At 37.4% G+C, this 13,517-nt stretch overlaps 1 protein-coding gene across 2 annotated transcripts in view; it reads right to left on the bottom strand.

The window, feature by feature from the left end:
- Window positions 1–13,517, bottom strand: part of LOC126100595 (splicing factor ESS-2 homolog) — an 87,581-nt gene that overhangs the window by 47,064 nt on the left and 27,000 nt on the right. For both annotated transcript variants that reach the window (XM_049911221.1, XM_049911222.1), the window contains one exon: window positions 6,522–6,773. In XM_049911221.1, the coding sequence (XP_049767178.1) occupies window positions 6,522–6,773 (252 nt within the window). The remainder of the gene's footprint in view (window positions 1–6,521; window positions 6,774–13,517) is intronic.

Raw genomic sequence — 13,517 nt, 5'->3', positions numbered from 1 at the left:
TAGAAGCCTTTGACCCGTTTAGCTATTTTACTTAGGATCAAAATTTTGTTGTGTCCTTGGCAAAACTATTACTAAGATATGACATTTGTAGTTGTATGCTTTGTGCAACAACCTTTTTACAGACACACGAATGTCTACTAACTTTTGCCCGTCATCATTTGCGTGTTCATTTTTGAACTGAGAGTGCAACAGTCTTTGCTTCCTTAGCAGTTTCAGAATCTAGTTATTAAATCGCAGTGGGTCTCTTCCATCCTTAATCCACTTACTCAGCACAAACTTCTCCAGGGCACAATTTACGGAGCATTTAAATTTTGCCCATAATTCCTCTATGTCCAGCACACTGGAACTTAATGATATTCATTCATTTTCTAAGTGGCATGCTAATAACTGCTTATCTGCTCTTTCTAGCAAAAATACTCTCTTAGCCTTCTTGATGCATTTATTAATTAGAGTAACCATCATTGATATGATGACATTATGGTCACTAATCCCTGTCTCTAGACTGACACTGCAGGAATGGTCAACCCTGTTTGTAGCTACAAGGTCTAAAATATTTCCATTGCGTGTGGGCTGCCGAACTAGCCGCTCGTGGCAACTTTTGGAAAACGTTTTCAAAAATACTTCACAACACTGCCCATCAGTGCCACCTGCAATAAATCCATGGATGTCTCAGTCTATACTCGGCAGGTTAAAATCACCTCCAACTGATATTGCATGATCTAGGCATTTCTGCACTACTAAGTGTAGACTTTCTTGGAACAATTCTAAAATTTTCACAGCAGAATCAGCTGACCAGTAAAAATATCTGATATTTAACTTGAGTTCACCAAGACCTGTTACACACATTCAGATAACTTCAAACTCAGACTAAATTTTGACCTTGATAGACACAATTTTTTTGTCGACTGCCGTGAACTCTCCCCCTCTTATCTGTCTTTTTTATGTATGTTCCATACCCCACCAAATATTTCAGAGCTTTCTACTACGGATTTCAGACAGCTGTCAGTTCCAAGAATAATTTGTGTGCAACAACTTTCCTGGAGGGCAGTAAATTCAGAAGCTTTGTTACAAACATTTCCACAATTTACTGTTAAAATTTTGACAGCCAAAGTGTAATTCCTTTATATATAACCTGATTTTGCTACTGTGTGTCATCTGAGAGTGGTCATCAGAACACCTAGCAGCAATCTGTACCACTTCTGTATGAACTGAGGATGGCCTCAGAAACTGAGCGACAGATGTTACTTATGCCACCATGAGCCAACTTGCACACGACTGAGCCCTGTACACTCAATAGCTGCAGGCAGAGCTCCTTCCACCACATCTCGGTTGAGACCCTTCGGAAGCCATACTGGGTGCACATTGTATTTCTTTCTGGCTCCTGATGCTACCCCAAGAGAATCCCTAACACGCCTAGCATTGGAGCTCCTGATGGCAGTGTGAAGAATTGAACCATACAACATTTTTGTGCAATTAGAACATTGACACCTGATATCAGCTTGTTAGATGATCTTTTTTTCTACAAAAACATGTTCCAAGATTACTTTTGATCTCTGTTTAATTATTACTTTGTTATCAGTAATGGCTATCACTCAACTAAAAAAAAAAAAAAAAAACTATTACTCTGGACAATTTTCAACTCTAATAAAAAGCATTAACGTTTACTCCAGACAATTTTTATCTGGGCCATCCATTCCAACAATAGTACTTCACAAATTTTAAAGAAATTCTGGTCCTTATGAGATTTGCTCTCATTTCACTCCCAGGTGACTTCATCTCAAATCATAGAGGTCACAAGTGAATGTGTCACATCACTACTTCAAAGTTTGCTGAAAAACATATATGTTGAAGTTTCACATGATACCTCTCCAAAAATACAATATTTAGATTTTCTGATGATTTGTTAAAACACTACAGACCTCTCTAAATGAGAGTACATGTGAAAATGGTGTAACGAAAGGCAAAATTGAAAAATTGTAATAAAGAAACCAACAGCGATAGACACTTGACTTTATTTTCAATAAATACGTTATTCCCAATACTAAGAGACATGATTTATACATACAAACTTCTGAGCTTTTTTCATTTTTTTGGAAAAATAAACTTTGAAAATTTGTAACTTTTTGTGAATTTCAATATTATGTTTTGAAAATATGAATAGTCACAGGATGTTAACTGTTTTGAGAAATGATAAAGTGGAAGAACAGCTAACTGTCAGCTATGACATTAATGATGAAATTCTTAAACTGTCAAAATATTTGCAAATAAAGATGAAAGAATCTGAAATGTTTTGGTTGTTTAGAAATTATTTTCTCCAAAACCCCCATACTAAATGTTCTAAAAATTTTGTGGTACATTAGTTGGTCATTGTACTTGGGGAATATACAATCAGAGTGGGCAATACTTGTCTACTATCAAGATAAAAAAATCATGGACACTTAAATATTCAAATTGACTGCTGATTTTAGGTAAATGTCATGCAAAACCGGTATTTATGAATCTAAATAATTACTCTACAACATTATAAGTGAGTGGGAAGCAATTCATTCTTTTGTTCGAAAGCATTTCATAACAAAACTGAGAAACAGAATATTTAAATGATTAATGGAAAATCTCATATAAAGATGTGAAACAAAAACTAACAAAGATATAGAGGGGCTGGCCAGTACTTAGCTCAGCTCAGAACAGCCGATAGATACACAAAACACAACAGAAAATTTATGTTCCTAGCTTTCGGAACTTAGTTCCCTCATCAGGGAGGAAAGAGGGGAAAGAAAGGGAAGAAGGGAAAGTGGATTCAGTTACTCACAACCGAGGTTATGAAGCAACAGGGAAAGGAAAACAGGGAGGGTAGCAAGGATGGACGCATGGTTGTCCATTATACCCATTTTTCTTTTTATGATATTATTCACAAATTATTATTGTCTTCTGTCATGATTTTACTTCTCCAAAAGAGTTGATTTGTTTTTTTCATAAGTTTCTCATTGAATCTGTATAGTCGAGCTGAGCTTGCACACTGACAAGGATGATCCAACAAGAGCAGTACTTGGGAAATGGGAACTGCACACTGATCTTTTGATGATGGCCACTTAAAAGCATTAGCAGGACAATGAGGTGTCATAAAGGAGATGGTTATATCTTGCAGCTCATGAGAGATACTTATTATCTTTCCCACCCACCACTGATAGTCATACATAGATGAAATGAAGTAGCTCACTACAAAGTCTTCTAATGTATACTGTGGTCTCTGCATTTCACACACAGTAACAGGCTGCATTTCATGGAGAACCATTTTTGCAATATATGTGCCACTCTGGGTGGCAACCTAGCTGTGACTCGATTAAATGTCTACTACAGGTTTCATAGCAGACCACTCTTCTCTCTTTTTAAAATGGAGTTCCCTTAATGTACTTTCATTTAGAAAGAAGAGATTCATGCTTGTTACTAATGTTGATATGGTGTGTAAAAATCCAGTAGCACCTCTTATAGCATCAACAGCTTCATGCTGGAGATCAAATCTTATTGCAAGATGTTTACAAAGACCTCTTACCCTATCACATGTACTTTTTCCATGACCTATTGGTGGAAATATCCATTTTTTCCCTTAATTCCTGTACTACAGTGTTGACCAAGCTCATAAAGCTGAAAGCAGTTTTTAAAATTAGATGCTGCACCATCACTCACGTACACATGTTTAGGAAATGCATGGCCTCTAGATGCTATGTCATCAGTTATCATGCTGACAGTACACATGCAAGACAGCATAGCATACATGTGCAAATGCATGAATGAGATCATCAATGACAATAGCAAAGCAGTGTGATTTCCAAGGAAGTGAGCACCACATGTGAATATTGATGCCTATGTGATGTGTGCCAGTGGTAACTTCAAATTTCGTTCTGCAAAGCAACAGATCTGTTTTCAGCAAAGTTGAAATGAAGAACTAATGTGTCAGTATTCTGAGATGTGGCTGATTTTACTTATGCTATCGCCTCTCTCTGAATCCTCCAGATATGATGGTGAGCTACTCTTCTCATGACCAAATGCCTAACTTCTGTAATAAACTTCTCTAGTTCTATTGTCTTCTTCACCACTCTCCTCCCTCCCACAACGCATATGTTATGTCTTTGTCAATGTCTTGAAGATGTAATGCTTCAACAGTCATCATGTCAGCACGAGGATACATTGCACACTGCTGCAACCAACATTTATCTTGTGGCTCTTGACATAATACAAAAAAAAACATCAGGTCCTGCTCTGTGTAGTTCTTCCCCATGACACTGCTTGTGGTGAAACAAACAAGTTTCAAGTTAGTGCAGTAAATACATGTGCATACTTACTTCCTTCATTGGCTGGCATTTTACCAATTTTTTCGTAACGATTAGAATTTTGGGAGACCAATTTTTAAATTTGGGTTCTCCTTTTTCATTAGGAGATATGCTTCTCTTATTGATCTTGTCATACATCTTTTTACTTTTTTTATTTTTTTTATGATTTTCACTAACAGAGATAACATCAGCCTGGTTAGGACTCTGCCTGCTGCAATCTTTGTCATCACTTAGGCAATATTCCAGAGCAACAGTAAGCATATCATCTTGCAATGGTTGCCCACTGTAAGAATCAGGGCATGCCCAAATACCTTCCTCTTTCTTTATTTTATGAGCTTTTGAAGTCAAATAATGTGAGGAAGTGGGTATGTATTTCTATATCTGCTGCTTAGAGTTACCTCGTATCAGTGGCAGTAACTGTACCTTCTCAGTAAAGGGGCTGCAGAGATAGTGGTATTTAGGTTCTGAAACCACATATCACATTTTGTGCATGTATCACTACCTTCAGGTTCTGCCCCAAGTGCATCTACATTACACACTTCACAAAGGTTTTAAGATGTTGCTTGTGTAAAACTTGTTTCAATTTCTTCCACTTTTCTTTTTATATACTGTTTTCTTCTAGGGCTTCTTACCTTTCCTGGACGGCTACAGCAGAAATGCTAACATTCAACACATCATCAACAACTTCACACCCTGGAATATAAACGTCTGCACTGTCTTCTACAGTTTCACATTCAGCTGATGGTGAGCGTTCAGGTGGGTTGTCACTAAATTTCTTCTTGTAATGAGTGTAGCAATTTCTGTACAATGGAGGTGATGCTAATACCATTAATTGAGAACCAAGATATTTCTGCAATATCTCTGACAGATTTCCAACAACTGTGGAGTGTTTTTCACTTTCCTTAAACACCACTTCTTGTGTCTTTTTTCATAGTTCACACACCTCCCTTGTTTATACTGTATTTCCTCACTGACATTGTATCTAACAAAAAGTTGAAACCAAACACAAAACTCAATGCAGAATGGTTTATGTTCAAGTTCTCACTCATTTGTTATAAACAGAAGAACACTGGAAAAAGTGTTTCCAACATGCATATTTTACACTAGGAATTCAGTGATGTGAAATATGCAGAATGTTGAAAAATTTCTAACACTTTACACAGAAAAATATTGCCCACTGTTTTTGCACTGACTACTAGCACATTAACCAAACAATATTTTGTGTAATTCTCAAAAAGTTTTTGGATGGGGGTTTTCGAGTAAATAATTCGTAAAAATGCAATTTTTTTTACATTTTTAGTAATAAATATTTACATAATACAGGATGCTGGAGCAGAGAAGATACTGTTTATATGGCTCTGAGCACTATGGGACTTAACATCTGAGGTCATCAGTCCCCTACTGTTTATAATTACATCAGTAGTATCTGGTAACATGACAGAGAAGGTAGTGTTCTGTGACTTTCCAAGTAAGAAAAAAAAGGAAAAAATTAAGTGGAAAAATTAACTTAAATTTAGTATTTCTGTCTTAGATTTGTAAGTTAAAGAAAGCCCATAAGTGGTGAGTGTCAACTAAATTTCAACACTCTGAGAGGGAGCTTTAACACAAAACATCTGTCAGGTCTCCAGTACTTTTGGTTTATTAAATTTTTTTGTTCTCTGCTGTTTTAAGAGTTATTTATGAAATATACATTTTTCAAAGGGCTGTACCATTTACAAAAATTAATATAAAATGAAAATACTTTATATCTTAACACTTATGATATGGAGGTCTAATACATATTTTTCCAGAGAAATTCATGACCACCAGTTGGCATGACCTCATGATTTGAGATGAAATCGCTCTCCCGAGGCCCCACTACATTCATTCTGTATGTCATCATACATCCGTTCAGCAACTTTTCTTCCTAAATTCAAGCTCCACATGTTTGCTCCTTAAGACAAGCTTCAGTATTCACTTTTGGAAGCTGCTGCCGTTATCCTTGGCATTATGGTTTTGTTGCTTACTTGTATTTACCTGTAAACATCTCTGATGTTTAAAATATGTCATTATTTTAACCCTTCTGTGTTCCAGATGCACTACTGAAAAGTGTGTAAATTGCTAAAATGCAGGGTATGCAAAGGAGAGTTTGTGTTAAAAATTAACACATATTCTGTTAACATCTCATAATACGGAAAAAATAACTTAACTCACCAGGGGCTGGAGAAGGAGTTTTCACAAAGGAGAAGCCTCGTATTGTGGGTGTGGCATTGGTCTGTGTGAGTTCTTTGCCATCCACACCAATCTTGCCCTCCAATGCTTGGGCCTGGCTCTGAGCCAGTTGGTGGATAACTTCTTTGCTGTGTTGCTCATCAAATGGGTTCTTGGCAAGGCGAGTGTTCTGGTGTACCACCTCCTGCTTCCTCCGAGCTCGTTCCACCTCCTCCTCTGGTGTCAGAGCCACCCCTGTAAAACAACATTGCATTTAGTTATAAAATTTAGATATACTCACAGACACAAGTCGCAAAATGTGAAAACATCCATACAAGAAGTATGTCCATGAACAGATAATGAATTTTCACAGCCTTATAGATATAGGAAGAGAACAGAAAATATACAGATGTGACAGATGTGGTATAGGTAAAAATTGCATATGGAGAAAGTCTACATTTTTTAAATTTTTTTTAATACAAATAGCAGAACTCAACAACTACTTTAAGTGTCTCATTTCCTTATCTAATTCCCTCAGCATCACCTGATTTAATTCAACTACATTCCATTATCCTCGTTTTGCTTTTGTTGATGTTCACCTTATATCCTGCTTTCAAGACAATGTCTGCTCCATCATTCCATTCAACTGTTCTTCCAACTTAATTCCTATTCCAAATTTTTCATTGGTTTTCTTTACTGCTTGGTCAACATGTAGACTGAACAACATCAGGGATAGGCTACAATGCTGTCTCACTACCTTCCCAACTATTGCTTCCCTTTCATGTCCCTCAACTCTTTATAACTGCCATCTGGTTTCTGTATAAGATATAAATGGCCTTTCACTCACTATATTTTACTCTTACTACCTTCAGAATCCACAGAGCAATCTAGTCAACATTGTCAAAAGCTTTCTCTAAGCCTTCAAATGCTATAAATGTTGCTTTGCCTTTCCTTACCCTACCTTCTAAAAAAAGTTGTAGGATTAGTATTGCCTTGTGAGTTCCTATATTTCTTCAGAATCCAAACTGATCTTCTCCGAGGTTAGCTTCTACCAGTGCTTCCATTTTTCTATAAAGAATTAGCAGCGTTATCATTTTGCAACCATGACTTATTACACTGATAGTTCGGTAATATTCACACTTGTCAACACCTGCTTTCTTTGGAATTGGAATTATTACACCCTATTTGAAATCTGATGGTATTCCACCTGTCTCCTACATCTTGGACACCAGATGACATAGTTTTATCATAGCTGGCTCTTCCAAACTATCAGTAGTTCTGATGGAATTTTGATCCACTCCAGGGACTTTTTTCGAGTTGGCTCTTACAGTGTTATGTCAAGCTCTTCTTGCAGGATCATATCTCCCATCTCACCTTCATCTTCACCCTCTCCCCTTTCTATTATATTGCCTTCAAGTGCACCTCCCTTGTATAGCACTTCTACATACTCCTTCCACCTTTCCTTTCTTTGCTTAGTACTGGTTTTCCTTCAGAGCTCTCGATATTCATGCAGCTGTTTCTCTTTTCTCCAAAGGCCTCTTTAATTTCCCTATATGCGGTATCTACCTTTCTCCCTAGTTCTATATGCTTCTACATCCTTACATTTGTCCTTCAATCATTTCAGCTTAACGATTTTGCACTTCGTGTCAATCTCATTTTTTAGATGTTCATATTCCCTTTTGCCTGCTTCATTTTTATATTTTCACCTTTCATCAATTAAATTCAGTATCTCCTGTGATATCCAAGGATTTCTACTACACCTTATCTTTTAGCTATTTGATCGTCTGCTAGCTTTACTATTTCATCTCCCAAGGTTACCCGTCTTCTACTGTATTCCTTTCTCAAGTTCTAGTCAATTGTTCCAGAGGCCCTACCTCTCATTCTTTCAACTTATCCAGGTCCCATCTCCTTAATTTCCTACCATTATGTAATTTATTCAGTTTTAATCAACAAATCATAACCAATAAATTGAGGTCATAGTCCACATATGTCCATGAATATGTTTTTTTATAATTTGAAATCTGGTTCCGAAATCTCTGTCTTACCATTATATAATCAATCTGAAACCTTCTTGTGTCTCCAAGCCTATTTCATGTATACAATCTTCTTTCATGATTCTTAAACCCAAGTATGGTGATTAAAATATGCTCTGTGCAAATTTCTACCAGACAATTTCCTCATTCATTCCCACAGACCAAATTCACCCACTATTTATCCTTCTCTTCCTTCTCCTACTATCAAATTCCAGTCCCCATCACAAATACTTGTCTCTCTTAACTACCTGAAAATTTCTTTTATTTCATCAGGCATTTATTCAATCTCATCATCTGCCGGGCTACTTGGCATATAAACTTGTACTTATGTGGTGGTTGTGGGCTTCGTATGGTATCTATCTTGGCTACAATAATAGATTCACTAAGATGTTCTTAGTGGCTTACCTGCATTCCTCTTTTTTATATTCATTATTAAACCTACTCCCATATTACCCTTATCTGATAGTGTATTCATAATCCTGTATTCACCTGATCAGAAGTCTTATCCCCACAACACCAAACTTCAACTTATCCATTTCCTGTTTCAAATTTTCTAATCTATCTGCTCAATTAGGGATCAAACAATCCACACTTTGACCCACAGAACAGAAATTTTGTTTTTCCTGACTATGACACCCTCGTCAACAGCCCCTGCCCGGAGGTCTGAATGGGGACTATTTTTTCCCAAGAGGATGCCATCATCATTTAACCATACAGTAGAGCTGCAAGTCCCCAGGAAAAGTTACTGCAGTAGTGTCCCTTTGCTTTCAGTTGTTCACAGTATCAGCATAGCAAGGCCATTTTGGTTGATGTTTTAAGGCCAGATCAGCCAATCATCCAGACTGCTGCCCCTGCAACTACATTTGTCTAGTGTCTCAACAGACACCTCTCTATTGTGGTTGCCCCTGCAGTACAGATATTTGTATCCCAGAAGCACGCAAGCCGCCCAACCAAAGGCTAGGAGAGGGGGTTGTAATTGTAAGAGATCATGTTTGTTGCTACCCTGGCTGAATGATGCAATTCTCCACGTGTTCATCTGAGATGTGCTGCCACAGTTGTTACACACAACCGCAGCAGAAACTGAAGAGAAACTGATGGGCAGAATCTTAGCTGCTTGACACACTGTAAAACAGACAATATGGATATTTGAAAAAGTTTGGTTTAATGTTTTGGTGCTGTTATAATGCATGCATTGAGACTGGCAGTTGTCTTTCTGAACACTTGCCATGAGCTTCAATGGTTACTATAACATGTGAGTCTTTTGTGTCAATAAAAACTAAATGCTAATTTCTAGCCATTAGCTCATTAAGATATAAAGTACTGGCATCAGAGAAAAGTTTCAGATATTTCAGACATTACAGATTAACTGCTCTGTAAAGAGAAGTACTTATTTAATGCAAAAAGGAAGATAATAATCCCAAATGAAGTGAATAAGAAAAATTCAGAAGTAAGCTAAGTTTATTACAAAATTTGTATCCAAAAATCACTCTGCTCAGCAGTGAAAACTACACACATTGTTGATGTCATAGTTCTTTTTGACAGATAACTGCGGAACTATTCCTGCATGCTGCCAAGTTGTATTTATAGTAAAATTTTAGTAACATCTTGCTGTCATACACTAATCAGTAAATGTAAAAGAATAAAGAATGCTTAGTGGAGGAGCCAGTTTGTAAACTCTCATACTGTATGAAGGCTATAATACACTGAATAACACTGAAGCATAAGTAGTTAGGGTATTGTTCAAGAGTGTATTTTTCTGATACCTTCTACACTAATGCAGATTTTTTTCTAGATTAAATTAAGTCTTTTGCCCACTCTAATGAAATAGGATTAAACTACAAGGGTTGCCCAGACAGTAACACATCACATTTTTTCTCTTCAACAAGTATTTATTGAACACACTGAAATGCACACAAAAGAAAGAATGATGTTTCTTCTACAGTCCCTATTTTACCATGTAGTCTCCTTGCTGTTCTATGGCCTTCCTCCAGTGAGACACAATGGTGTTTATGCCCTGACAGTACCCCTCCTTGTTCTAGTCATGAAGCAATTTCTTCACTGTGTGAATTACGTCTTCATCAGCCTCAAATGTCTTCCTCAAATGACATCCTTTAACGGCTTAAACAAGAGAAATTCTGAGAGAGCTAGGTCAGGGCTGTCAGGTGAATGGAGTAATACTGTCCAACCCTGTTTAGTGATGTGTTCTGAAGTCGATGCACTGAGTGAGGCTGAGCATTCCATATTCGTTAATGTGTTCACATATACTTCAGAATTATGGTGCTGCCTCCTTTTGTCATCATCATGAATGAGCACATTAGCATGTTACATCTTGTCAGGTGTGACAATCATGGAAGACCTCCGCAAATGTTGCAAATCTTGGAGCTTTGATGAATTACCTTCTCATAATGGCCTAACCCTCCGAATATCTGTTGACTGCAGATGTCTCATAAACTATGCATAAATGTTTGTAAATGTTCCCAACAATTTCTTTCTCTGCAGTGATAAATCCAATGACAACACGCTGCTGGTAGCTACTAAGTGCATCACTTACAAATGCTATTTTGAAACATTGCTGCAGCTATGCTATCAGTCGGAGGAAATGGAAAACTTCCTGCACACTCTGGAAACTTCAAATAATGTATACATGCGGTTTCACATTCATGCCATTGTGATGGCTGAGAAAAAAGTGGTGCACTACTCTTTGGGCGACCCTCATATAAAGATGAAATTTGTTTGTGCAATTAAGAATCCCTGAACTGTTGTTCAAACAAATTTCGGGCTTGCAGCCGGTCGTCGTTTGAACGACGACCGGCTGCAAGCCCGAAATTTGTTTGAATAGTCAATTCGCTGGGAAAATTTTAAAATCCCTGAACTGTTATTTTACCAACTGAATGTATCAAGATTCAAAGACACAGTACACAACCAAACAAAAGCAACATGCCGACAATTACGCTGTTTAACTGTTTCTTACATTTTGTAAATTACCTAATGACGATTTATCTGTGAGAGTGCAGTGGAATATCTGTGGCTTTTGTAACTACTAATTACATCACATACTAATACCATCTTAAAACACTGCTGCAGCTGTGCTATCAGTTGGAGGAAATGGAAAACTTACTGTACACTTGTGTATCTCCGTTATCAGCAAAGAAGTGACTAAAGGAATGCTATGAGTTTATTGTGTGCATTGTTATATTATAATCTTTTGGGTTGGGTTGTTTTGGGGGAGGAGACCAGACAGCTAGGTCATCAGTCTTATCAGATTAAGGAACGATGGGAAAGGAAGTCAGCCGTGCCCTTTCAAGGGTACCATCCCAGCATTTGCCTGGAGCACTTTAGGGAAATCACGGAAAACCTAAATCAGGATGGCCGGAAGCGGGATTGAACCATCTTCCTCCTGAATGCGAGTTCAGTGTGCTAACCACTGCACCACCTCTATAATCTTTTTGTATCTAGGCTTGAGAAAAGAGGGATGTATGTTTTTGGAGGATCCTGCCTATTGTTAAGGCAGCCATTGATGGCTTCAGATGTGAAGAACAGCAGTTATTGTCATGTAAAAGTAATTGTACAAATACAGTCAATACATGTGATGAAGTGAATAGATAATGAACTTTTTATTTACAGTGATCTGGGTTTCATAAGACAGTGACAAACTTAGGGGTTTCGGAAAACAAATATTGGATGTTTCCTGGCATTCTTGCAACTATGATCACTGTGTTGGGAAGAATAATAGCCCATGAGTATTTCCTTGATACCAACTGGACATCCACGCTCTTTTTCAGGAACTGCACTCAAGCAGGCCCTGAGGGTTCTAACAGTAAAATTACACCACATTTTAAGATTTCAGGTGACTGTATATCTCTTCTACATGCTATGCAGCTGAACAACAAGAACATCCAGACCAACAATGCAGCCTTTATTCATTTTCAAATTTTATATCACATTACTTGGTGAATAATAGCTAAATAACATCATCACTCATACCAACTGAATTGGTGATATATAAAAGCAAACTTAACTCAAAACAAAAGACTTTCAATAAGAGATAAATCCAGCCTCTAATAATTGCAATTTGTGTCATCTGGCATTTTAATATTTCAACTAAATAACTCAGTATAACAAAGAAAGCCAAATCAGCAGTATGGTAGGGTAGTCACCAGTTTGCAAATGGTGGACATCAAATCAACCAGGTTTCGGGAAGATGACTGACTGACTGACTGGGGAAAAAAGTTTAATGTCTTGATAATGATGAAATCACTTGAGACAGAGCATGTGGTTAGATTGGCAAAGGAAACCTACATAACTGTATCCATTTCAAAGTAAATGCCCAACATTTACCTTACGTGATTTAGAGAAACTGCACAAAATCTAAATCTGGGTGTCCAAGACACAGATTTGAGCTGCTATCCACATGAATGTCTTCCCTTTGCACCACTTCACTCAGTGGAATGATTTTGTAATTAAAATTCCTGGACTCTGTGATGTTGGGAAATAGAGGTGTTTCAACAATATTCATGGTTTCAGCAGAGACAGCGAAGCACCTCAAGCAAATCTGGCAGAAATGTCCTTCACTTCAGAAAGTGGGGGAGGGAGTACTAGGCAGAAGGAGCTTGGTAGCTGGCAACATGTGCTCTGGTTGTGGTGAAGCACACAACTCTTTAAACTAAATCTACTGCAATCAATTGATCTATACGTTTTGTTTTCAAAACGCCATTGTCTTATTGTCATTATCAGTTGGGCAGCTCTTACCATGTTTAGATGAGTGCATCTAACTTTATTACTCAATCAGTGTCCTCAGGAAAATGTCCCTTGCTGCTGCACTATGAGAGAAATGTTTATTCCAACAGTACCACATTTTGTGATATAAGGATGACTTGAACAAAGTGGAAAGCTAATGTTTTTGCTATTTATGTGGAGTTAACTAATGAAAAAAACAGATATGCTGTAATAATAGTGTGTTTAATCC

This window comes from Schistocerca cancellata, chromosome 9 (genome assembly GCF_023864275.1).
Source record: "Schistocerca cancellata isolate TAMUIC-IGC-003103 chromosome 9, iqSchCanc2.1, whole genome shotgun sequence".
NCBI lineage: Eukaryota > Metazoa > Arthropoda > Insecta > Orthoptera > Acrididae > Schistocerca > Schistocerca cancellata.
This window is presented reverse-complemented; position numbering and strand designations above follow the sequence as displayed.